Source organism: Anolis sagrei, chromosome 1 (assembly GCF_037176765.1).
Source record: "Anolis sagrei isolate rAnoSag1 chromosome 1, rAnoSag1.mat, whole genome shotgun sequence".
In the NCBI taxonomy this organism is placed as follows: domain Eukaryota; kingdom Metazoa; phylum Chordata; class Lepidosauria; order Squamata; family Dactyloidae; genus Anolis; species Anolis sagrei.
The window spans coordinates 235,804,171-235,832,110 of NC_090021.1; the positions used below are offsets into that span (position 1 = coordinate 235,804,171).

The 27,940-nt window shown below is 43.5% G+C and overlaps 1 protein-coding gene across 1 annotated transcript; it reads left to right on the forward strand.

Annotated features, from left to right (window-relative positions):
* On the forward strand, nt 1-27,930 carry TMEM132A (transmembrane protein 132A). The gene is made up of 11 exons (XM_060771107.2): nt 1-168; nt 17,536-17,750; nt 17,841-18,050; nt 19,350-19,753; nt 20,846-20,995; nt 21,943-22,135; nt 22,234-22,377; nt 22,899-23,104; nt 24,014-24,290; nt 25,061-25,252; nt 25,859-27,930. Exons 1-11 carry the CDS (start codon nt 111-113, stop codon nt 27,065-27,067), a joined length of 3,258 nt encoding a protein of 1,085 aa, XP_060627090.2. The 5' UTR covers nt 1-110; the 3' UTR covers nt 27,068-27,930.
* The last annotated feature ends 10 nt before the right edge of the window (nt 27,931-27,940 follow it).

Consider the following 27,940-nt stretch of genomic DNA (forward strand, 5'->3'; position numbering starts at 1 on the left):
AGGAGGAGGAGGAGGGGCGCGCGGCTCCGGCAGAAGCGCACGAGCCAGCCTCGGCTGTGTCCTCGCGCCGCTCAACCGGGACAGTGGGGCGATGCGCATCTAAAGGCAGAATGGGCTCCCGCCGCCTCCTGCTCCTCGCCCTGGCGGCGCTGGCCTCGGCTCCCCGAGGTGAGTGGGTCGGGCACCCCAATATTGGCCACCAGGGAAGCCTGCTCTCTAATCTGGGGGATCCCCTAGGCTCTGGTGGTTCCTCGGGGGGCGTGGATCCATCCACGGTGGGGGAGAATGGCTGAGTGGGACACCCCCTCTCTCCCCCAAGAAAGAGAACCCGTCTCTGTGGATCGCCATGGAAACACAGAACCCGCGTTTGTTTTTGTGTGCGTGTGACTGGGAGCCAATGGAAGGACCCCCCCCCCCCTACACACACACCTTCTGCTCCTGGGATTTCCCCCCGCCAAAGCCCCCCATGGCCCCTTGAAAGGGACCGCTCTGACCCCCACGCAGAGTTGGGCTCTCTGTAAGGGGGGCCCTACCTGCTGCTGGAGTGGGAGTGGGTTGAGGTCCTTCCCCCCGTGGGGACTGCCCTTGTCATGCAAATACGTCGCCCCGGGTCTGCTCCGGCTGTAATTCAATAATTCAATTAGGGTCTCGGAGGCGCCCCCTCCCCTTCTCCAGCAGGACGGGATGCGTCCCCAGGGGGCACCTTTCCCTCCACAACCCAAGGAGCTCCGCCTGATAAAGCCCCATCTTCAAGGGAGAGCCTCATCCCTGCACTAAATAAAGATCCCACCCCATTCAGCCTCTTCTCCTCTTGATCCCCCTTTTTCCACTTTCGGAGAAAGCTCTTTTCATATTTTTGTGAGCTTTCCGGGCTGTATGGCCATGTTCCAGAAGCATTCTCTCCTGACGTTTCGTCTGCATCAATGACAGGTATCCTCAGAGGTTGTGAGGTTTGTTGGAAACCATTTTCCTAGTTTCCAACAGACCTCACAACCCCTGAGGTTGCCTGCCATAGATGTGGGCAAAACGTCAGGAGAGAATGCTTCTGGAACATGGCCATACAGCCCAGAAAACTCACAACAACCCCATGAAAGCCTTCGACAATACATCTCATAACTGCCTGTGGGATATATTTTTCTTCTGTTCTCTGCATCTATGAATGCTTTTTCTTGTCTCTTTTCATATGTGCAAGGCTAGGGATGCGTCTCCTAGAAGTCAAGAGATAAGACGAATTATGGGGTGCTAGTTCTTCTTTCTAAAAACAATGTGGGGGGATCAAATGGTCCTGTAATTCTTGGTAGGACTTCAAAGGATCTTGCTCAGGGAAGAGTCCTCAGTGGGATGTGCCTAAAAGAGCAGTGCTCTTAAGACAATGACCAAATACTGTAGATTCTAAGATGCACTTCGTGTCCCATATAATAAACCTCTCTTGAAACCATGTTTATCTTGGAATCATGGCTACTTTTCATGTGTATACACACACACACACACACACTGGGGTTTTCCCCCCTGTTGGTGGAACTGAAATTAGTGTGTGGCTTACAACCAGTGGCACAGTGGATGAAAGTGCTGAGCTGCTGAACTTGCTGACCAAAAGGTCGGTGATTCAAATCTGGGGAGCAGGGTGAGCTCCTGCTGTTAACCTCAGCTTCTGCCAACCTAGCAGTTTAAAAACATGCAAATGTGAGTAGATCAATATGTACCACTTTGGCAGGAAAGTAACGGCGCTCCATGCAATCATGCCTGGCACATGACCTTGGAAGTGTCTATGGACATCGCTGACTCTTTGGCTTAGAAATGGAGATGAGCACCACCCACCAGAGTCGGACACGGCTAGACTTAATGCCAGAGGAAACCTTTGACTTTACCTTACAATTGATGGTGTCCTATGATTGAAGAATTAGGGTATATGTGTTCCCAGTTAGCTACCCTCCAGATGTGTTGGGCAACTGCTCCCATCATTCCCAGCCAGCATCTGGAAGGCACAAGACAAGGAGAAGTTGGTACAGAGTGCCATCCCTTCTATGAGGCTGTAGGTACAGAAGACATCTCTTCATTCTCCCTCGTTTTGTTCTGGACAGAGATATGCTACTAGTGGTATCTGGTTTTATCATACCAGGTTGGTTCAAGGTTTGGCCAGAGAAGGATTTCCCAGGGTTTTTCTCCACTTCCATACATTGGATCATTGTTTCATAAAGATAAAGTGGATTCAGCTCTTGACTACGTTTGGGTTAAAGGATGCTTTTGAGCTCAGTATCTCTAGGGTTTTTTTTTTACAGGTTTGTTATTTGCCTTCAAGCAGGTTCATTTTGAACAATCCCATTAAAGAAGAAGGAATTGTGTAGTGGCCAGGGATTCTGATGTTGCCCCAAATTTTGCATGGATTGGGTGTGTGTTCATATGTGCTGTATTTATGCTGTGTAGTGCCTGTGAGGGATGTGGTTGCAAATTTGGTGGATGTCGTAATGGAGACTTAAACTGGGCTACACAAGATGGAAATAGGAAGAGTTTTTTGTGATTTCATGAGGGAAAAATAGAGAAATATAGTAGGACTTCAGGGTGGAGGGCCACCCCAGCAGCCAGTTTGGAGCGAGGGGGCTAGATCAATACAGGACGAAGAGGGGAGCTTATATGTGGATTTGGCTGTCACGTTGAGGAGGAGAGAATTGATGGAATAAGCAGTGATTCCTTGAGAAGGAGGCAGGGGTGATGGAGGTCACACCCTAAGGGAGGAAGAGGCCAAATTTGTAAAGCGCCCACTTGTTTCATTCTCCTTTTAGAGAGCAGGGGGTGTGATGTCATGGTATCTCTCAGCCATCTGCTCCTTCTTCAGGGGGAGCTAAAGCAACACACAGCCCGGGAGAGGTATGAGAAGGATCTTCTCATTTCAGGGACTCATTGTTTAGTGGGGCAGCGGGTTGCAGGGTATTTGTATCTGATACTCTGCATAGATATCATGCAGAAGAGTAGGTGGGGATAGTAAGAGGACTCCATTTATGGAGGCAGCATTACGGCCGTAAGTGCATAATGCCCCCACCCCATTTGTGTACAGGGTTGGAGCAGGCAGTCTCCCATTTGTGTTGTCAAAGGCTTCCATGACTGGAATCACTGAGTTGCTCTGAGTTTTCCAGGCTGTATGCCATGTTCCAGAAGCATTTTCTCCTGATCTTTCACCCACATCTATGGCAAACATCCTCAGAGGTTGTGAGGTCTGTTGGAAACTGGACAAGTGTGGTTTATATATCTGTGGAATGTCCAGGGTGGGAGAAAAAACTCTTGTGTGCTTAAGGCAAGTGTGAATGTTGCAATTGGCCACCTTGATTAGCATTTCACTCAGAGAAACCCTATCTCCCACTTGTCAGTCCTCTTGAAAATGGGTGCAACAGTGGGCCCTTGGTAACCCCTGGGGATTGGTTCCAGGATCTCTGTGGATATCAAAATCTCTGGATGCTTATGTTTCATTACATACAATGCAGGCAAAAATGGCAAAATCAAAATTTGCTCTTAGGAATCTTAAAAAAAAAACCAAACAATTTTCAAGCTGTGGATGACTGAATTTACAGATCTATAATCTACAGGTATGGAAGACTGACTATTATCCTGAGTTTATTTTTGTAACTCTTTAATACAAAAAGCCATGTATTTGACTTAGAGCTTAGGGGGAAAATAAGGATATTGTTTTTAAGATTATCATTTGCAGAATCTGAGCAGTGCCTGGGAGATTCTAGGAGTTCTCATAAAAAGGGAAAAAAATCAAAACTGGGCAGCTCAGGGAGTTGTCCAAAAAGACACATTCACTTAGCATGATCCATATTTGAAATACAATGTGTCAGTTTTCAATTTCCCTCCCAATACAGTGAACTCTTTACAGTTGGAGGTGTAATGTTATCAGACTCAATTATTTATGGTTTTGATTGGCATGTTTCCTAGGCATTTGTAAACCCTTCAGGACAATTCCATGATCAGAATCCAGTAGACATTGATCCTAAAAATGTCTCTCCATTGCTGTTCCTCAGCCTTAAAGAAGTGGGATTTTTATTTGCATTTTTTCCACTTTCATGAGGGTCATTTGCTCTTAACCCCAGTGACTGTGGTTGGCTGACTGTACTTCAAGCCTCCTTGAATTCCATATGGAAAGGAAGGCAGAATCTATGCTGCCTGGGGGTATGGTGGAGTTGCCCTCTTTGGAGGTTTTTAAAAAGGCTGGATAGCCATCTGTCAGAAGTGTTTTGATTGTCTATTCCTACAAAGCAGAGAGTGGGACTGAATGGTCTTTGTGGTCTCTTCCAACTCTTATGGTTCTGTAAATTCAATAAATGAATAATTTAAAAACCCTATATTTTGATCCCAAATCTCTTGTGTTTTCTTGAGTTGAGTTGCGGAGGAAGAATAATAGAAAATGTATTACAATAGTATCTTTCAAATCAGCCAAGGAAATAAAAATAGATTACTTTGTTTTTGGAAATGTATTTTCTCTCTAGATGTTTTTTTTTGTCCTGAGTCTGGTTTGCACCATTTTGCTTTTTGGCTCTTCATATGGGTTGCCTTCAGACTGAAAAGAGTGGGATAAAAATGCTGTAAATAGGTAAAGGTAAAGGTTTCCCCTTGACATTAAGTCTAGTTGAGTCTGACTCTGGGGGTTGGTGGTCATCTCCATTTCTAAGCCAAAGACTCAGCGTTGTCCGTAGACGCCTCAAAGGTCACATGGCTGGCATGACTGCATGGAGCACCGTTACCTTCATGTCAAAGTGGTACCTATTGATCTACTCACATTTGCATGTTTTCGAACTGCTAGGTTGGCAGAAGCTGGGGCTAATAATGGGAGTTCACCCATCCCACAGATTTGAAGCACCAGCCTTCCAGTCAGCAAGTTCTGCAGCTTTCTGGTTTAACCCGCTGCGCCACCATGGCCCCTTATATATGTTAAGCTGAATGTAATATGTCTGTAAGGGTGATGTGCGTGCACACAAGCATACAGATGTGCATGCATACCTGTGTTTACTCATTCTTTGAGGTACCAAATGACACTCAATAATACTTCCTAGTTCCCTGACCTGGAGTGTCACGTGCACATTCATATAGGTTCACCCAAAACTCACTGACTAAATCTCAGCCACAAACTTGATGTATTAGGCAGGTTAACATCATCCAGATGCCTTCAGTTTGGTTCCTCCATTAATATGTGAAAATGAAGTTCAGCATCTTTAATGATGGCCCTTTCCCTTTTTACCTTGGAGAGATTTCAGAGAGGTAGGATAGCATTTCCAAATGCTTGAAAGGCTTTCAGGTAGAAGACATAGCAAGTGTGTCCTCTCTTGTTTCAGAGGACAGGACTAGAACCACTGGGTGAAAAACTGCAACTGCCGAGACTTAAAGTGCATCTACACTGTAGAATTAATGCAGTTTGACATCACTTTAACTGACATGGCTCGATGCTGTGGAATCCTAGAAGTTATAGTTTTACAAGGTCTTTAGCCTTCTTGCCAAATAGTGCTGGTGTTTCACCAAACTACAGCTCCCTTGACTCCATAGCATTGAGCTATGGTAGTTAAACTGGTGCCAAACTGCATTAATTCTACAGCATAGATGTATCCTTAGTGAAACATCAGTGAAACTTCCCAATGGCATGAAATAGTTGATTTTGGAACAGAGTGTTTTAGGAAGTGAGGGGTTTTGGAGGAGAGGATTAATTTCTTAAGAATGTTGTAGATGCATCCTACATTAGGAATTGATCAAGTTTGTATTGAAAATATGGAAGCCCAGCCTACAGTCTGTGTTGGTTCCTGTCATCCTAGATCTTAGGTTACATGATTGCCAACATTTGGTTTGGCTTGGTCCCTTGTTACCAGATGCATTTGAATTTAAAATGCAGAGAAATTACTGGATGCATCAAGTCCTAAAGCATACTGGATGTGTGTTGATCATGAATACTCCTGCCACAGCTGAGTACTGTTTTGATGCTTTTGCATTCAACTAGAAGCATGGGAAGGTGTCATAAAAAGGCAGGACTGACCTGTTGTGCCTGTGATGATTCCCACTGACTATGAATGCCATCCAGTACCATAAAATGGATGTTAACACAAGCAGAGGGAGGAATACAGGATACAATTGGTCTAGCTTTTGTTCCCAGTGAAGTCATTTGTTGCAGCAAGAGGATTAAGGGTAACCGGTCCCTCTTTCCCTATTGTCTTATGCTGGGCTTTCCATTCTGCTTATGCAGTGCAATCTTTGAAGCATTGATTGTACATCAAGAGCACCAAGATGAAATGGAATCAAGTTTTTGGTTTTAGACCAAGGACACTGGGGTTCAGATTTGCACCCAGGCAGAAGGGATCTGTGTATTCTTGATCAGAGGACTATCTCTTTATGGATCTCTTGTGCAAACAAACTGGATTGCTAACATGAACTGGTGGGGAATGATGGGAGTTATAGTCCAACACCTTTGGAATGTGAAGATTTGGAAAGTTTGCTGTATGCACTGCACCAACCTCCATGGTAGAAGAATGTGATGCAGCAATACATGTATGTGGGGTGTGTGTCTGTGTAAGATCATTTTGGCAAAGCATTTCAGCATGCTTGAATATTTGGGTTTTCAGCTTTTTGAAAGTCGAGAACATAATAACTGCTTAGAGCTGCTTTTATCCAGAGCTGACTCAAATGTGGAGGATCAGCAGACTGTTCAAAAGTATTGGAGGACAAAGCTGTGTTGAATTAGCAACCCTCCCAAGATTGCCTGCTTCCTTCATCTGCTGTAGGAGACTCTGATCTTTTCCCAGTTTAATCAAGTTTAAAGGACCAGTACTATCACCTTCTACATGTTGAGCTATTCCTTCTTTTTAGTGGTAGCACAAGAAGGCAGTATTTTCCCCTCAGGGCTACTAATAGCCTTGGCAGCTTGCCCATTTCCCAGCAGCAGCATCCATAGGGCTTGCACTCTTCCCACAGACACAGACGGGCATCTCTATTTCTCACTTAGGTTGTGTCTGTGAAGGCTTTCTCTGTTTGCCAAAACCGCTGGAGCTATTATTTGTGAAGAGTAGCTGAAAAGCAGTGAGGCTCAAGGCACCAGCCTTGAAAAGCTTCCTATTAGTTGATGTTCATAATGCAATTCCTATGCTCTGATGGAGCACTGCAACAATGTCCCCTATGGATAATCTACTATTGCTTTTACTACAGCTAGTACACACACACACACCCTCAGGCTATAGACATGCTCTCTTTTCCACATAAAGAGTGGTTCATGGAGCCTCTAATTAGGTTTCAGTTAATTAAAAGCAGCATTGGCATAATTTTTAAACATTGTTTGGAAGCTGGGGAAATCCTAGTTAAAGTCAAACCTTGAAAGCTAAACATACATATTCCAGAGGATTGCTTTTTAAAATTGCCTTCACTATTCCTCCCATATTCAACTCACAGCTTTAAAATGGCTGCTTTGAAAAACCTCAAATCCCAGGTGGAACGGAGGTGTTGCTAGAAATATTAATAAAACCAAACAAGGCATATTAGGGAGTAGGTAAAAATTTTTAAGGAGGTACTGTCAGTGGAAGCCAGCAGAGCTGCGCTTGTTTATTCTCGTAGAGGCACCTGATGAAAATCCCTTAAAAGGGCATACGGTTTTAAAATGGAACTTTTAGAAAAGCAAATACTATTTAAAATTCCACAAGCTGATAGTGGAAGCCTCCGCTTGCTTCAGTTCCCCAACCCTTTGCTGGTGCTGTTGGATCAGAATGCTAAAAATAAAAGAGAGAATATAACCGTAGTGGATCTGTGATATTTTGGGGGAAATGGGCATCCATTGTGTTCAAGAGAGCTTTGAGGTGAAATGTGCATCTTTATAAAAGGATGCCTCTCCATTATCCCTAGTCCCAGCTTTTCCTTGCTAAATTAATGCTAACTGGTCCTTTCTGAGCACTACTTCTCATAAAGAAAAACCTCTTCTAACACTGGGGTTGTCGACCACTTCTTTCAGAAGTCTGACCTGGTTGTGGCTTATTAATTCCATGGAGAGCAATCAAAAGGAGGGGTGTGTGTGTGTGCCTGATTAGAGCCGGTCAGTTCTCTAGCTATGGTTGTGTAGTCCAAAGAGTTAAATGCTCTAACTAGAAATCCCTTTCTTTCTCAGCTACTTTGCTTTCATTCCCTTTCCTCATCTGATGGTGTGTTCATACCGATCTCTGGGCACCCAGAGAAATCAAGAGAAGAAGATAAGGCTTGAATTTTTAAGCAGAAAAAGCTGGAATGCAAACCCCATAGGTTTATGCAGGGCTTTGTATGAGCATCACAGAGGCAGATTTGCTAACTCTAGGTGCTCCTCATAATCGGATTTGTTTTACAAAAAGGACACCTTTCTCCCCTCATACAATTTGCAGTCATTCTTGTTGTTCTTCTAAACGTGTCCTGTGCTTTTGGGTTGTTTAAATACAATGTATTTAAATCCTTTACCATGAAAACACCCTCCTCCCTCCCCACTTCTTTTCAAAAGGCAGCTAAGATGTTAGCAAAAGAGAGTGGCACAGTTGACACAGCCAAGGGTTTAAAATGGCACTACTGCATGGGTGGGCAACTGTAGTGGGTCCAAAGGCCAATTTTCTGCCTCTGGGACTCTCCGGGAATCGTGCAGACTGCTAAAAATGCAAAACAGCAACCCAGGAAGCTAAAATAAATGGCCAGATTTCTACTTTATAACAAAAAGAATGGATACAGGTTGAGCACTCCTTATCTGAAATGTTTAGAATCAGAACATCTGTGCTTTCATATATGTACATCAAGAGGAACCTTTATACACAGTATATTTAATAAGTTTATGCACGAAACAAAGTCTGTGTACACTGAACCATCAGAATGGAAAAGTGTTTTACAAAAAGGACACCTTTCTCCCCTCATACAATTTGCAGTCATTCTTGTTGTTCTTCTAAACGTGTCCTGTGCTTTTGGGTTGTTTAAATACAATGTATTTAAATCCTTTACCATGAAAACACCCTCCTCCCTCCCCATTTCTTTTCAAAAGGCAGCTAAGATGTTAGCAAAAGAGAGTATATTTAATAAGTTTATGCACGAAACAAAGTCTGTGTACACTGAACCATCAGAATGGAAAAGTGTCATTGTCTCATCCACCCACAAGGTGGATAAGGGATGCTCAACCTATAGTAATTGATGTTTAAATAATATGAGGGTGGGAGGCATTGTAACCTTTTTACAAATTGAATTGCCTCTCAGTGGCAAAATTTACCTCTTTCTGCAGCCAGAAAAGGGCTAATTCAGAGATCCTGAAAAAACTGATGGTAACAGAAAAATCATCTGTGGGTCGCATTTTACTCATCCCTTGCGCTAATGCACAAATTACAAATCTTTTGCTTGGGCCCAATAATGAGAATGGCACAATCTTCCACTGGTGGTGCTGCATGACTTCCATGCCTTTCATTTGGGTAGGGCAGGAGGTCTTCTACGTGAGCTGTGCACTACTGATTAACACACTAAAGAATCTGTTTATGCTTCCAAACTCTGGTGTTTTACCATTTTGCACCCCATCCCCATCTCTAATGTGCTCCCAGGGGAGAAATGAGGTAACAACCTGCAAACTGCTGTACAGCCATAATGGGAGGAAGAACCTCCATTTTTAAAATCCACAACCCATATAGATTGTTATGGTGTGTATCCATACTCTCCCAACATTTCACAAATGAAAATTGGGATGTATGTGACCCAGCAATAATAGTGCATGGTCAAAAACGACAAAAGTTATTAACAAGGCAGACTGCACTAACTGCAGTGATATACTTTGCCTGAGCCTACTGGGAAGGCCAACCTGTGTCTCTCCTCTTCCCTGCCTAATCCAGTGCAAACTACTTTTGCACATTGAGCTCATCTTGTAGCAATGAGGACCAAGGAATGGGGCAGGTGAGAGAAACAAAGACATTTTTAAAGCAGCAGAAAAAGTAGAATTTGGACCATCCCTGCCAAATTGGGACAGATGGAGGACATGCATACCTGGGAGTAAATTGCATTGACTATAGTGGGAGGTTCCTGAGTAGATATGCATTTCACTATGCAGTCAGTCTTCCATGTCCATGGATTCTGTATCCAAGGCTTTAATTTAAAAAAAAATCTAAAAAAACAAAGCTTGATTTTACTGATTTATATAAGGGACATCAATTTACTGTGCTATTATATGTAATGGGATTTGAGCATCTACAGATTTTGGTATTGGGGGGGGGGGGTATTGGACCAAAACCCTAACACTGTACTAATTTTAGTCTTTGTGGATGCAGAGAAGACTGCTGTTTATGTAGTCAAAATAGCACCACCTGTGCATAAGATCATGATGGCATTTATAAGACACAAGAGAATCTAGTGTTGGGGAAGGGAATAGGTGAAAGGAGCAAAACAACAACTGAGAGCTTACTTAGCATGTCCCAGGATTACTATGGGGCACTCACTGTTGAGAGAATAAAAACATGGAGAATTCGCAAGAAGTGGTCTGCTCTCAGCAAAGACATTTTCACTGCCCTGTCCATCTCTTAAGTGTCCCCTTCACTACCACCATAGATCCCAAAGGATAAATATGCAGATGGGATTCTTTTCCCAGCTTAATCCCGTTTATCCAACAATAAGGACCAGAGGTCTTTGGGTGTCATCCAGGAGCTACTTCTTCTTGGCCACTTAGGAGTTTTCAGGTAGATGAGCCCTGAGTTTGGTCAAGCCAAAAGAGAGGTAACTGAGCAGAGATTACCCAGTTAGTTTCATGGCTGGATGGGGATTATGACCCGGTTGTCTCAATTCCTAATCGAACACTCAGACCACCACCACCCACTGGCTTACATGGTGTTATCTAATATGATGGATCATTCCTAGTTTGCATTTTGATTACTACAGGTATCAAGTTATAATAATGGCTTGTGGTGTGATAAGACAACCAAGGGGTTTGATCATGCTTCTTTTGCAATGAGTTCCATAGCAATAAATGGGATTTGTTCCCAGACAGCTGATTATTTACATTTTCAAAAAACAAAATAAATGTGGTGGTCATAATTTCAGTATAATTTCACAAGAAGACTGATGCATTTTGCAAGGAAAAAACCCCTAAGAACTTATTTATTTAGTAGAGAAGCCCAAAAGCCTATGGAACATAGGGTTGCCAAAATGATGCAGTCTCAAGCCATGCACTTTCAGCAGCAGATTGAGGCTAAGTGATTCCCTCCTTTGTGTCACAGGGGTCGGCCCTGGAGAGGTCAGTAAGCATGGTACGTTAAGAATTAACCCCAGGTCCACACAGTTATCCATTTAAATAATACAGAATCTAACAATTGTGAATATCTATATAAATAAAAATGCAATGTTTGTGGGATTAACATAACTCAAAAACCACTGGATGAATTGACACCAAATTTGGGCACAATACTCCTATCTGGCCAATGAGTAACTATCACTCATAAAAACAGTGAAAAACACAGCGGAAGGGACTTAAAAGCCAAAAAAGCAAAAAGACACTACAGCGCATGTGCAAAAATAACTCCCCCGGTAAATAAAACACACAAAGCATATCCACACACTCTTCTGGACTACAGCTCCCAGTATCCCCTAGACCAAGCTCTCTAGGAGAGGAGGATGATCCAAATGCACTGATTCCAAGATGCAAGCTTTCTTTTCCTTGGATTTCTTTGAGAGCATCCCAATCTCTGCATATTTCCAATTTCCTATTCCTGGACTGCAACTCCCAGCAATCTTCAAGATAGATAGATTACATAGAGATAGGTAGGTAGATAGGTTGATCAGGAGAACTGCTGGGAGTTGCAATCCAAGAATAGGTAGAGAAGGAAGAACGGGAGAAAGTGGAAGGGAAAGAAAAGGGGGGGAGGAAGAGAAGAGGAAGAGAAGGAAGGAAGGAAAGAAAGAAGGAGAGAAAGAGGGAGGGAAGGTTGGCCGCAGCAACGTATGGCGGGTACAGCAAAACACACACACACACGCACACGCAAACACAAAATAAAAATCTTTGTCAAAGTAGCGCTCTCACTTTGAAAATCTTCCCCTCATCCTAAGGACTGGAGAAAAGGGCTAAGATCTAGGTAGACTAGCTAACCAGCCTGAGGTCAGGGAAATACTTGAAAAAGATTTTGTTATTTGCTGTTGAGGATATCTTTTTATTTGTGGGTTGGTTTTTGACCACCTCCATTTTTTCTTCATGCTCTGTACAACAATGCATATTGGCTATTCCTAGTTAAACCCTAGTCCATCTATTTCAGGAACAGCTTCCTCATTTGTGACAACGAACGAAAGCAAAATGGCTTCTTAAGGTTTTTGTAGGGAAAGGTGGGTAGGGAGCTCTATACTTTTCAGTAAGGTTTTGTTGTCTCTGAGACTGTAATGCAAAGACTGGCACAGGTAGAGAGTGCCTTCTTAAAACCTGTCCCTTGCACTTTCTGAAAAGCGACTTCCTTAGCTGCTTTTAACCCTTCCAAGCTGGAGAGAGGAGTGCCGTACAAATTGAAAAGGAAGCAGCAGGAGAGAGGCCTTTCATAGAAATACAACTGACAGAGAAAAAAAAGGTTAAGCAGATCTTCTCTTGCTTCCCTCTTGGTTCTCTTTTTCAGCTCTCAGCCTCCCCAGGTGCACTGAATAGAAGAAGAAATAATTAACCAAAAAGAACCATGGGGCTGCTCATAGTTAATTCTGCTCCAAAAAAGGTTTAACTTCTAATCCACAGGATGTGTGAAAAGTAATTACCATAGGTTGCTAACCAAGAGCAAGGAGCCAGTGAGAAGTGAAATTAGGATTTATTAATTTTGTCCCTTTAAAGTATATTATGAAATTTAAACAAGAATCTCCCTCCCTCTCCCTCTCCCCTCTTTCCATGATCTCTGCTGTCTTCCCCATTCGCAGTGTTGGTGCCCACAGTCCTGAATGATAGCTCAGTATTTGCCTTAATGATAGCAATAACTTCAAAAAAAGGATTGGTAGAACACCGTCCCTTACACTGTACGGCACCCTTCTGATATCTTTAGACATGATGTGCTATAAGGTACAGTTAGCAAAACCAGAATTTGATTTTCCAAATCAGTTAGCTGTTTGAATCTGCTCATGTTACTACACTAGGCTCAAAGTACTACACTGGAGTGAAAGAATCTTGGGATTCATTCAAAAATGCATGATTGGATTTTTTAAAGGTAGGAGTCCTGTTTTCCAGCTGCCACTCAAGCATGAAGCCATCTTGAGATGGACCTTGGCAGGAGATGTAGTATCAGTGCCTTGGGCTAGATATCTGTCTAATCTCATAAACAAAACTAGGTTGCTTTATATCAAACTGCCAAATGTCATACATCTCACACTGCCATTCATGCATTTTCTGAATCTATGCATTTCAGTTCAACCTTTGTGGGTGATTTAAAGAGAGGTGAGAAGTTCTCTAGCATTTTAATCATCCAGCTGTTATCCTTGTGTTTTGAGTTTGCTGACTACAACTTATGAATGTTATTTTTCAAACAAGTATATTATGTCAGCCTCTTTTACACTGGTCACTTAGTTCGGGACCAGTCCGGACTGACTGTGATAACAGCCAAACACTGGGCCAAACCTACTGTGGTGCCGCATTGGCAGTCCAGAAGGGCCAAAATCACATCAGCCCTACTGAGCTGCCCACCTGTCCTCTGTGTCACCACAGCTGCTCCCTACCAACCATGGAGTGATCCGCTCCTTCTTGCTGTCATGTAGGCTTCTCATTCTGACACCAGCAGACATGACATCCAGGCACTTGCAGCAAATGCCGTGGCTGGTGGGGAGTGCCAATGGCAACACAGGGATGAACCATCCTCTTCCCTGTGCTGATCAGCATAGGAAACAGGTGATGGAGGTGGCATTTGTCTGGACAGTGGATTGGACCTACTGGAACCTGATACAAACTGTCACAAAATCCTAGGTTAATCTGCAGTTTCCTGCAAACTTTGGAGTATCCCCTGACTTTGCCTGAAAATGAATGAAGTTGGGTTAAGGGCAAAAAACCCTAGATAACACTCCAAAAGCTCAATTCATTATCAAGACTTTATGGGTTTTTTTTAATCTGTTTATTCTCGCCCACAATACACGGTATCTCTAAGTGTGATCGTTACCAAGTCGGAACAGCAAAAGCAGCAGGTTTGACCAAATCTGAAGGAGAACAAATCTCAAGGAAGTGTAATCCTACACCCATTCCCTAGATGCCCTAATGAGGATTGTACATGTAATGGTGACTGTTGAAAGAGGGGAGCACAAACAAAGGTGAGGATAATGGAATGGATTATCTTGGAAGAAGGCACGGCGACCTGGAATCCTGAAGAACTCTGTCCTGTACTATCAAGTCTTTCTTGATGGATTTGCTTTTGAGTGACTTAGAAAATGGCTCAGACCACTCTAATTTCTATTTTTTATAGAGTTAATAGCTTGGAATGTGAAGGAAATGCTGTGACCGTAGTGAATCCTGATTTCAGTAACGTTTGGAATAATGTTTCCTATGATAGTTATGTGATTAGGTTGTTAAAGTGGCCAAAGTGATGTTACTGTTAGATTTCTAGTTGACTGGCAGATGATTTCTAAAGGTGATTTGTACTGAATTGTTCTTCATCAGCCTGGATTAAAGTAATGAGTGTGGTAATAGAGGGTTTCTTTTGAGTCTGATGTTGTTCAACATCTTTATACATGATTTGGGCGAAAGAACAGAAAGCATGCCTATCAAATTTGCACATGACACCAAATTGGCAGGTACAGCTAAAAAATCAGAAGATGGAGCAAAGATTCAAGATGACCATAAACATTGGAGAACAAAATGCTTTTTTATTTTTTAAAACTTGAATGTAATACATGTGGACAGAAAAATTAGATGTGCAATTATAGTGCACATGAAAAGAATGTAGGGACCATTTTAGACACAAACAAAATGTAAGTCAGCTATGTGATGTGGCAGGAGAGAAAAACAAATGCAATACTAAGCAGCAGTAACAGATATTCGGTGTGCAGCTCAAGGAAACTAATAGTACAACTCTGTTTTGCTATGGTCAGGCTTTACACAGAATATTGTGTCCAGCTCTGGCTGCACAGTTTAAGAAGGAAATCAATAGTCAATCAATCACTATGTCAAGACGAGGGTGGAGAAGATGGTAATGGGTCTGGAAATCAAGTTATGTGAAGAATGATTGAGGTTATATTTAGGATATGTTTAGTGTGGACAAAAGAAGACTGAGAGGTGACATGAGAACCATCCATAAATATCTGAAGAGATGTCATGTAGAAGATAGCATGACCTTGTTTACTGATGCTCTGAGGATCAGATCCAAACCAATGGATTCCAACTGCAAACAAGGAAATTCCAGCTAAATATTAGGAAGGTAAAAGCTCTTTGAAAGTACAATAGACTATCTAAGAAGATGAGGAACTCTCATTTACTGGAATTTTAAAACAGAGATTGGGTGAAGCTGTCAGGGATTTTTGCTGTGGATTTCTGTTCTGTATTAGATGATTGTTGTGACTGCAGTTTTAGGATTCCTTGCCATTTAGACCTTCATAATATTCAATGAACAAAACAATAAAATTGTACAGTGAAACTGTATTCTGAAACCACCCTGGGTTTCTTACCAAGGCTTTATGAACACAGCATTATATCAAACAGGACTATGAGGATTATTTCTGTGTGGTTTCAGTACATCCAGTTGCACCAATCTCTAGGCTCATCTTTAAGCTGCCATAGAACATTCTTTATGTATTAATTGGGTATTTTTACTCCACTTACTCTGGTTAATTTGAATACAGTGCAGTTAGTTATTGTAATAGGTACCATTCCCGGCCATTATTTGAAACTGATAGGATATTTCAGGTGATAGCTTATTTCTTTTTGTTCTTCTCAGTTTCATCTGTTCCAGCTACATCACCATCACTGCTTTGTAGCAACTTTTCTTTGGTAAAGCCATGCTCAAAGAAACATCAAAAATGTCAAATGCAGCAACATTTCCAATAAAAGTATCAAGTCAAGATTTAAATAGCCATAAAAATATTTGTATGGGTGAAACACCTCAAATTAATAAATATACACTAAGACTCAGGGCTCAAAAGGTTACCCACAAGATGAATGAATATAATGCAATGAATGCTGAAACTGTCTATAACAGCATTGGTTGGATGATACTCTGGAAAGATAATATCATTGCTCAGTTATGGATGCTTCAGGATATCATTATGTCATTAATCTTTACAAGTAACTTAAGTATCAACTGAAAATTCAGCTAAATGTTAATCTGTGGTTAAAAATACACAGATATACAGGTCATTTTGAATGGGCTTGATCTTTTTATTTTCACATTTTTTTTTTTATTTGGTTTGCTGTCAGTTTGGCAGCAACTCAAAGAATTGGGCATTGGGAAAGAAAAAGAAAAAACTGAAATCTACAAGCAGTGTTGGCAGGTTATATTATATCTTCATCATATTGTGCCATTATCCTGGTATGCATTTGCGAATTTGGCATCTAAATGCTTGTTTCCAAAGCCAATAAGCCAAGTTTGTGGCTGAAACCACGGGAATGGTCTGGATCTGTCTTTGTGGTGACAAACTGTGAATAATGGGTATTAACACACTTGAAAACTCTATTGCAAAACCAGATCATAATCTAGAAGTCCAGTCATTATTCTGCTCTCTTAATTCTCTCTCAAGGGAGGTTGTATGTCATCACAAACTATTTTCTAAGGGCTTCTTAAAGCACTTCTCCTTACCCTTCTTTGTCCATTTATTTTAACTTCAGTAATCAGCTGTAACAGCCTGCCAACTAAGCAGAGAAATTGATTTAGACTGTTCATAGGATGTGTGGCCTTGAATCTGACCTGGGGCTCCAGACCAGTGATCCAGCTTTATAATAAGAATTAGCCTCTTCTAGTAGAAAGAGTTTCTCAGGTATAGAGTGTATGCTCTCAAGCGCATATAAAGACATTGATCAGACAGGGACTCATGAACAAATGTGCTAACTCAAATATACTTCCTCCACAGAGGCCATTTTAAGGGATTCTCTGTCTTTTCAGAATGTGTTGTGCCTATTTCCTACTCCCATAGAGTCCCATCCACGGGAGAAAAGCAGAATAAAAGATGATAATAATAATAATAATAATAATAATAGTAATAATAATAGTAATAATAATAGTAGTAGTAGTAGTAGTAGTAGTAGCATGTAACCACGTAATGACTGTAAACATTCATTACTTGGTTACATGCTACTTCTAGTTGAAGTTGTGAGGCATGGCCAGGTTCAGATTTAAAGACCTCAGAAAAATTTGTAAGAGTAATCAAGGGGCTGATATTTGATTACCATTGAGTTTCTATGTTTCTATTGGACTATCCCTGATCCAAGGTCTGATGCCATAAAACATTGTTGGGTTTCAGTTCTTGGTTCTGATCAGATGAAATCCCCTAGATATACCTCGCCTTTCCCAAAGCTCCAGAAGGGACTGAGCATTAGGGAAGAGTGCATATTGTAGAGTGGAGAAGGGGCAGCATAATCTGTTATTGATGAAGGTGATCTCCTGCCTGCAGTGCGCTGTGAATCTGACCCCCCTGATGTGGTGTTTCTGCCGGCTGAACTAAAAGTGCTCAATGGCCCAGAATATTTCCGTCTTCAGCGAACAGATCGATACCTGCCAGGAAATGCTTCTCTCAGTTCCCGCTCAGAGACCTTCCTCTTTCTCCACCGTCAGCTTACAGGGAAGCCCACCATCCAAGCTACCTACCAGCCTTTCACTGCCCAGCAGGTAGGAAGCATCCTCCTTTAAGAAAAGATTCTTTATTTGCTTGGCTTGCTTTCTGAGAGCATCCGTGTTCATGCTCTTTCTCTTCTTCAGGTGGTACCAACTGACAACTCTCAATCCTCTGATACCTGGGATGTTCGGGCTGTGTCCATTGAGGGCACAGTGTCTCCCTATGAGCCATACACCAGAGTCCTGTTCCATCTCCAGGGACAGGACTGGATGTCAGAAAAGAAGCCCCTGCCATGCGTCACCCTATATGTCTTTCACCAGGCTCAGGTGGTTCATCGCGCCTGCCATCTTCAGGTCAGTATATTGGATCTGAAGCCCTGATGAGTCATGGAAACGTTCTGGAAGACACTGGGCAAATCACACTCTCCCAGTCTCAGAGGAAGGCAAGGGCAAAACTCCTCTGAACAAATCTTTCTTAAGAAGCCCACAATAAATTTGTCTGACTGTTGCCATAAGCCAGAAATGAAGGTACATACAACAACAACGCCAAATAAAGAGCTGCAAAATATCAGTAGTTCAACCTGACCCATTAGCTTCCTCTCTGAAGCTTGTCAACAATGTCCTATGGCAAAGGGGGTGAGTTTTCCACACAATGCATCTGTTTAGACTGGCATAAAACTCCCTCAGTGTGAGCATGTGGTAACTGTCAGATCTGCCTTTTGTGCTGGTGACCTGGTAATGTCAGAGTGAGTCTGACATTTCTCTTGATGTGGCATTCCTCCTGTTAGCTCACCCTGCTCTACTTAATATCACAACTTCAAAATGCAGAAGTGTCACATTCCCTGCCAAGACAGCTTACTCAAGATGGGTAGAAAAGAAGGTTAGTAAAAGAAGTAGCATTGGACTATGGTGATAAGGAGCAGGGCAGGATTGGCAAACTTAGGCGTAGGGATAGGCCTGGTTAATTGCCCCCCTTCCCAGATTTCTTGGATGGAAACCCTTTTGAGAAAAATTTTGCGCAGTTTTCTCCTGGTATTTGAATGTTCTGAATTGTTGTGGAGGAATTCTGCAGAGAAAAACGTGTTCTTTTTTGTTTTCTTGGAGTACTAGGATGGCTTAAGAAAGTTTTGCTAAAGAAGTAGGACACTTGCAAAGTTTAGCACCAAATTAAATACTTCTTGTGCAGAATGTATTTGATTTGGCCCCAGTCATTTCAGATTTTCCCATTCTCTTGGGAAGCAATGGTGAGTGAGACCTCCCCTGAGTATGTCAAGAATGAGGATGATGTAGCATACCCAGACATTGTTGCAATACAGCTTCCTTTAGCTTAGAAAGCATTTCTTTAGAGATTGTAATAGTTGTAGTCCATATATATATGAATGAGAGAACATTCTTCAACGTAACTCCCAGAATCCATGCTAACATGGGGACTCAGGTGATGGCAGGGGAATACTGTAATCCAAGACATCCCTACGTTTAGTCATGTTCTTCATCACAAAAGATACGCTGTTCCCCCTCGTGGATTTGACTGTTTGGCTAACTAGACCAATGAGCTATCTTAATAGGATGCTATTTCCTAGTTGAAAACACGTTGGGGGAAGTGAGAGCTGAAAAGACAGAGGAGGTTTGACTGTCTCTGTTTTTCCTGACTAGGCACCCCTGGGGGTATGTGTAGTGGAACTAGAGCTCCCTGCTCGATGGCTGTCTCCTCCAATGGCTGTTACCAACCCCCACAAATCAGAAGACCTGAACATCACCCCTGTTCGGGCTGAGCTGTACTATACCCTGGAACCCCCGCTGGCAGGGAAGATCCCTGGAGAATGCCCCTATGCACAGACCCAGGAAAAGCCACGCCCAGGCAGTGAGGGCAATAAGGAGAAGCTGCACTATGTGGGACCTGTTGATATCCGAGTGATGAGTTCTCCACGGCGCCAGGAAGTTCGGCTGGATGACAATGTGATGGTCCGAGTCCCCGACATGGCTCTGCGTCCTGGGCAGCTCTTCACAGCCACCCTCATCCTGCAGCAGAACTTTACTGCTGATTTGCTGACACTTCGGTGAGTTCAAAAGCCAGTCTGTAGTACTTGTACATTCCTCTTCATGCCATAATTTGCCAGTTCCATTGGATTACAAAGTAACTCCATAAGGAAATACTCATGTTCACCACCATTTCCACAACCACAATTATAATTGTAACCACAGTGAATGGTTATGAATTGCTATCATGAATAATAATGCTCACATTGAGTGCTTCCAAGCATTCAAAGTGTTTCAGATACATTGTTGGGTTGTAGACCTGACAACAGCATTGGAGAACATACCCTTGGAGAGTGGATCTGTCACATGGGAGGTTCCCTTTCCTCTTGACAGTAATTCCACTGTCCTTATGACAAGTGAATACAAGTAAAGAATTTCCTTTCTTCCCTCCCATCATGCCTGAGGCTTTAAAAATATGGAAGGAGATGTCTGAACACTTCTAATGCACATATTCCCCATCTACTCTAAATTGCTTTTCTCTCAGTGCAGTTGGGCTTAAAAAAACTTCCTTTGAGACTAATGGAGACTTTTAAAGAGTATTGGAGCATGGAAGAAGAAGCATTTTCTGGATAACTGCTGGGGTGTGGCAGTAACTTATTCCCAACATTGTGATTCTCCCATTGCCTCTCTGTTACTGCAGTGAGACTTTTCAAAATCTCCAATTGGTGTCAATGAGGATTTTTAAAAAAATCAATTGCAATGTATGTGTGTATTATGTGAATGCATATGTAAGTGTGTCTTGGGCTGCAAGCTAGCAGCAGGTGCTCTGCTTAGTTTGAAATGCAACTCTTTCTACTCAAGGGGTGGGAATAGGGAAATGAGGCTAAAGGAGAGTGAATCAGCCACTTAAGTCATGAAGCAAGATTTGAACTAGATAGTTCATGATTTGTAATTTAATTTCTTAGTCCCTCTGCTGCATTATGCTTCTGATGAAGTTTCCCATACTTTCAAATAATTTAAGACCTCAAATACTCTAATCCTGGCTCAGCCTTAGCCAGAAAATTCAAAGTTGTGACTGTCTACTGAACTCTGTATGTATGCTGCACTGGTTTTAATAGAAGGGAGAGAATATAATTTCAGTTAGATCTGTTTTGCTGTGTTTCCTGTTGCAGTATCAAGGTGAAGAAAGGGCTGCAGGTCCTGGCTGCTCGTCCCACGAGGCCAGATGCGTGGAGTGCAAAGCTGGACAAGTTCAAGGGTGCCAAACACCACACCGCTCTGGTCACTTGTCGCCGTTCCATTGGCAGTGGGTTGGACTGGCGGTAGGTGATGTCACCGAGGTAGCTGCAATCACCAGTGGGGACTCTGCACTTAAAAGGCTGATAGATACCAAATCCAGCCAAACCGATTGGATATTCAGAGCCATTTCCAGTACAAGGAGTTGCTGGTGAGAAGATAGGAGACAGGAAAGGCTGGTGGAAAAGTAGTACTTACAAAAATGGTCAGAGATGCCTTCACCCAGCAATGCCCAACCTACTGCTATCCTTCCCCGCCACCTCCTTTGGGAGAGATTACTATTTCATAATGCTGGTTGAGGCAACCTGATTACTTCCAAATTGCACAATATACAGAATGTTCTCCCTCTTCCACCTTTCCCAGTGGAGAAGACCAGCAGAAGAACAGCTTCTACTTGGCCGCTGCCAGTGGCAGTGGGTGGCTTCCATGCTATTAGAAGTAGTGGGTTTAAGTCTGAGCTTCCAAGGTACCAAAATTATTCTGGAGCTAGCACTCAGCAGTTTGCATAGCTCATTTAAAACTTGGACTAAAATCCCATGGATAGAAGCCATCACTTGATTCAAAGACATGTACATATGCAACAAAGACAAAGAAGCCACCATCCGGCACAGTCATTCAAAGTTACCCAAGAAAGATGACCTGAGCAAAACATTTGCTCTGCATGGCTGGCCTCTTGTCATACTCAAGAAGCAGTAACACCATATTTACCATAAGTAAATATTTTAACACTCAATGGGAGCAATTTTGTGATATGTAAGAATAGTATTCAGCTATGCTGAGGACTTTAGCACCATATAGTTCAGGGTCATGGCTGTGGGTCTGAGAGACCTTTAGTCCAAAAAAAGGTCACTTTCTTAAGCTCCACTGAAGACGAACGTATCATGTTTAACAATACCTAGCCTTCTCCTAGGTTCTATGTGTTCTCTTGTGCTCTTTGGTTAGCTCTCTGTTTTTTCTTGTCATCTCCATTTAGGGCAATAGATTCTCCTGAGTTCTTATATCTGGATTTTATGGTGGAGAACAGCACAGGGGGGCTGGCATCTACACGTCCTGTCACCTGGCAAGTGGAGTACCCAGGCCAGGACCCGGAAGCTGAGAAGGACAAGATGGTGTGGGAGATCCAGGTGTCAGAAAGAGATGTACGGGCCTTGGTTCCCTTGGTGAAGGTGAGGTCTAGAGTTCCTATTTCCCTAGCCTCCATGTTGTAGCAGAATTGACTGTAACACTGGTTTCTCACACTCTTACCTTGGTCTGTCCTCCATAGGAGCAGGAGATTGTGAATACCGCACTCCTAACAGGGATTTCTCATTCAGTGCCAGTGAAGCTGATTGTGGTAGAAACAGGGGGAGCAGTTTTGGAGGTGACAGAGCAGATGGGCTGTGAGTCTTCTAACAAGCAGGTCTTGCAGGTAAGAAACTGGTAGGCCTCACCAAAGATACTTTCTCTTCTCTGGAAATGTTTCAGGATCAATCTCCATATTACTTTTTAAGAACAACAAAGAGTCAGGTGAAAACTTGAAAGACTAGCAGTTTTTCTTTTTTACGGGTTTGATCTTCTCACTTGTTCCAGGTAGGGAGGAAAAAGAAAAATCTTCCATTGGCTCCATTTAGGGAAGCAAACCCAGTCTACAAGAGGTTCATTCCTTAACTGCTAGAAAGTCATATCATAGCTAAGAACCAATCTTCCTTCCAGAGCACAGCCCCCTTCATCATATGTTTCTGGGCTACAGCTCCTGAGAGTTAAACTTGCCACATAAAACTTGTCAGTCTTTAAGGTATCAGAAAACTCTTTGTTTTTGCTACACTTTGCCTATCTCATTGGGATAAGATACTGAATATCTGTCAAATGCGGTAACATTCTTGTTAGTAAGATCCTGACCTTCTGGCATATGGTTTTTAATGATATTGTGTTCTCCAAACTCACTTTTAGGTCTCAGATGTGTGTGATGCTGTATATGTTGGTGGGAAAGAGAGCCGAGGAGCACGTGGTGTCCGGGTGGATTTCTGGTACCGTCGACTGCATGCTTCACTGCTCTTTACAGTCTGGGCCCCATTGTTGCCTCTGCGCATTGAGCTGACAGACACCTCACTGGAGCAAGTGCGAGGCTGGAGGGTTCCTGGCCCAACTCCTGATGGGTAAGAGCTGTGGAGCCATGAAGGTCTAGCAACATTGAGCCTACTACTCTTTAGGCCCCAGTTTGCATGAGATTGCATGCCACTTTGTTTGAAGCACAATGTAAGATTGAAGACTGAACAGAGAAAGGAAAGAAGTGGGGATTCAGACTCCATTAGGATATAAACCATATTTATTACTGTTTGTTCCTAGGTCAAAAAATTGGGTTACAAAAAGTCAGGAAACTCATTGGAAATAATAACAGACTAGCAATAATTTCCCCTCCATATTCAGATGTCTTGAAGTGTTGCAGTAGAATTATTTTGAAGATTGAAATATGTGGGGTTTCGCACAAAAACCTGTTCATTGCTTGGGGAATTAGTTTTCTGTGCAGAAAACAGTAATCTGCTAATAGTGGGTTTTGTACAGATGTCTCTCCCCTTTTTTGCTGAAAAAAACCTTACTTTTCTCTCAACAACACTGGATACATTTAAACTTAGGGAGAATACTGTAGAAGAATGCTTGTTTTCTTCTGCAGGAGGAGGAAAACTAATATAATGATGCATCCCAGCACTAGAGGATTAAATCGTCAAAAGACTTAGATGGCTAAAATATTTAAACAGTGTTTATTGCCTGAAACAGTGCAAATTCCTCACTGTAATTCCTCTAGTGTTTTGATATATCTGGTTGTTGTTCCTTGAGTGCAAGAGAATAAAAAATGTAAAATTGGGTGATAACTTCTATTGAGAGGGTCAGCTCTGGGTGGTAGCTGAGGAAAGTTGTGAGATTTTGAATCGCACTGCAATTTTTGTTGGCATCCAACTGGGTAGTACATGGCATGAACTTTACAGGATAACTGGGATAGCATGAGCAAAGTGGTTCTAAGAGTCTAAACATTTGTCAAGAATGATTGTCATCTCTTCTCTGAGCAGCAGTTCAACTGAGCCTGAAGAGGGTGGAGAGGAAGCTGAGAGGAGAGGCCGTGGATGTCGCCTGCAATACCAACGGGCTGCTGTTCGCTTCCTGGCTCATTTTGTGGCACATCCTTTAGATGGTGGACGACACCTAACCTACATGCCAAGCTCTGATTGGCTGTTGGATGTATCACATCTGGTGCAGGCACATGCCAGAATCCAGGACCCACGAGTGGCCACATTGGAAGGGGGGAATGTGGTGATTGGCCGTGAACCAGGCATGACATCTGTGGAGGTAAGTGATCTATGGCAGGGCAGTCAGGAAGAATTCATTCTTTGCTGCAGCAGAGTTGAGTGAGATGCTTGTGTTGAAGTGGAATAAATTGCAGAAGGGCTGTATAGAAGATTGGACTTTATGTATCTTCAGTGGGTTGTGTCATGAAAGTCACTATCCTATAAATATTTTAAATAATGGTTTAATAGTAGTTTGAAAAGTTACCTTTTGGACCAAACTTCCTGAATCCATTAACTGTAGGCATGGTGTTTGGAGGAATCTGGATGCCAAAAAATCCATAAGGGGATTATAGGGAGTTTAGGTCCAAAAAAAGGAACATTTTCAAGCTTTGAACATTTACATATTTCTGACAGTCACCTGTGGAAACCCAACTTTCCTGCTTGGTTTCTTGGAGCCAGTTTTCAGTACCACTAGCCAGGGGTAACAAATAGTGGCCAACAGCCTGTCCAATTTTGGATGGGGAAATGTTATTCGGACTGTGAAGAATTTGCTGCTCTGAGGTTCTAGAGGAAGGAAAAGGCAAGTGCACTCCACTTGAGAGCACCCTCATTTCTGCTCCCCTCTCCTAATCAACCTGAGACCAACAGCTTCTCTGTAGTCTTCAACCTCCTTCCCAGTTGTGATAGCAGCAAGGGTGGTGTTGTGCACTGAGAAGAACCCAATGGTGGAGCTGTAGGCCAATGTAGGATCTCAGAGGTTATGTATACAGTTCTGGTAGGTGGCTAGTCTCTTTTTGAAGGTAATGTTGTCCTTTTTATCTCTTGGTTCAGGTGCGTTCTCCTGTTTCTGACTCTATCCTGGGGGAGCAGACCCTGGTGGTGTCAGATGACAAGGTCTCCCTCTCAGAGCTACAGACCCAACTGGTGTCTGGTCTCTCGTTATCTCTTTCTGTGGAGCAAGGACACCCAAATGTCTTCACTGCCACGTGCCAAGGACTTCCAACTCTGCGCTCTTTGAAGCAGGTGAGATATGCTTCAGTATTAAACAGCTGTGTTGGTCTTCAGCCTTTGGCCCAAAGGAGTAATGACTATGTAAAGAACACTGAAGATTCCAGGTCCTAACCTGTGGACTGAGAAGACATTATGGGAAATATGCAATCGTTATTAAGCTCAGCAATGCTAAATCTCTCTCCTATTCATTCTGTAGCATAATCTACATGTGTTACATTACTTTGCTGTTAAATTCCCTACTTTGGCTTATAGAGGTCAAAGGAAGAGAATGAGGGTGGAGTGCTGCATTTGTATGCTGAGTGAAGTGATTAAGAACTGCAGGTGTAATGGATAATCTATGCTTCTGGCAGAAATACAGAAGGCATAATCTGGGTGATCAGGATACAATAGAGATTGTAAAAAAAAATGCATGTTGGGACTACAATTCCGAGTCCCCGGCCATCAGAGTCTCTGACCATGCTGGCTGAGTATTCTGGGAGCTATAGTTCAAAAGCAGAATTTCTGAGAGTTGGATTATATATCTGAAGCAAGCCTCAGTTTATATTAATACATGTGTGCCAACTCATGCTGTGCATGTGACCTTTTTCTCCTCCTGATCTCCATTTCCTTTCCCTACAGGAAGGAGTTCTCAGTCTTTGGCTGGCATTCACCGATCACACCTTGGCTCCTGTAGAGCTCTATGGCTGGCGGGATGCTGGGCTCTCGGTTTCTTCTCTGAACCCTCATGTGGTTTCGGTGCGGCTGGACGAGGAGCGTGGTCGCCCAGTGATCGTTGCTGAAGGACCAGGACGAGGTTCCCTCCTGCAGCTCAGCCTCCATTCCCCAGACTCTTGCCGCAAGGGCAAGCACAGGGCTCCCCTTGCCCAGGGGACAACGTGGCTGGAAGTGACCTTTGGCCGGCGCATCCTCACAACAAGCAGCCCTCGGCAGCAGAGTCCCCATCTCCATGGGGACCCTCCCTTTCAGCGAGCAGAAGGTGCTATGTCAGGTGAAGCTGTGACAGTAGCAGCTGTCACAGAGAGTGGGAAGGGGACAAGGAAGCGTGGCCCAATAGGAGTGGGGCCACCCATTACCAAATTTGAGGGGCCTGGAGGAAGCTCCTATGAGGACGCTGATCAGGTGGAAGAGGAGGAAGAAGAGGAACAGGAGGAAGATGAGATGGTGAAGGCCCCAGCAAGGGTGACAGATCTGGAAATTGGCATGTATGTTCTTCTGGGGGTCTTCTGTCTTGCCATCTTTATCTTCCTCATCAATTGTGTGGTCTTTGTCCTTCGTTACCAACGCAAGGAGCCCCCTGATGCCGGGTCAGGGCCAGCCTCTTCTACCCAGCAGCCTCACAACTGGGTCTGGCTAGGCACAGACCAGGAGGAGCTCAGCCGGCAGCTGGATCTGCGCCACCAGCACTGCAAAGACCAATCCCTGGACCCTTCTGGCACTGGTGAGGGCTGCTGCTGCTGTGCAGGGCCGGAGGGGAGGCTGGAGCCTGTAGCCCAAGAGAGCCCAGCTCCACTCCCAGGGCCAGAAACAGAAACCCTATTGGTTTCTGCCAGTACTTTTGGCCCAACAGCTCAAGGAAGCCCAGCTCTTACCACCACCTTGTCTCGGAAGAAAGATGGCAGGGAGGTGGGGGGTCGGCGGAAACGTGTGGAGTTTGTGACCTTTGCCACTCCTCCTGGCTCTGCTTCGAGTCCTCCAACCTCAGCGCCTGCTGTTCAGTCCATCCTGGTGGCCAGCGAAGATGACATCCGCTGGGTGTGTGAGGACATGGGGCTACATGATCCGGATGAGCTGCGCAGTTACATGGAAAGGATCCGGGGCAGTTCCTGATCTCAGGCTCTCCTTTACTCTCCACCCATACCCATATGGGCAAACCAATAAGGGATCAGCATTTGTTCCACCTTGGGTGCTCTCCTAGACTCATCCAGCTGGGCTTCTCTACCTTTTTTATTTTCCCCTTCTAGAAAGGGTTCTACACATGAGCAAAAACCAGACTCTGGTGGGAAGGGAAGGGAGAGGGGAATGGGACACCAGAAATACCCTTCCTGCTCTCTATGTTAGAGAGCTCTCCTTCCTTGGTTGTACCACTTAAGGTATAAGAGGGATTTACAGGTGAGAGACAACATCTTCCCCTCTGGTTAATCTCATGCAGTGGAGCTACAGCTCTCCTTCCTGGGGACAGAATATGTGTCTTTATTGATTCTCCCCTCCCCTCCCCACCAAGACCTTTTTATTGGGTACAGGTCAGGTGTTGCACACTTCAAGGCAGCTACATGCCAGCAGCAAGATGCTGTGATGTGCTTTAGAAGGGAACCCCAGCTGGGCCCTGTCCCTGTGCCTCCCTTATTGCTTTGATTCTCATTGCCAGTTTGTGTCCATTGTGATGGTTTTAACAGCGAGTGTCCCGTTTTTCCTGTGGTCTGAGCCTGGGGCTCTTTCTCCCACTTCTACACCCCACCCTAAACCAACTTTAAAGCTGGGCAGAGGGGCAGAGCTCCAGGGAGGCACTGGTCGGCCCTTTTTTTTCCTTCCCACCCCCTGGCCATGTGCCTGGTGTGTCCTTAACAGTTTTGTACAATCGCTCACATTTTATACCTGTAGTATTGGGAGGTTGCCAAGCAAGTCCTTTATTTATGGGAGATTTTTAATTCTTACATTGTTAAAAATGGAATAAATAATAATTTAAAAAAGAACCAAGAATTG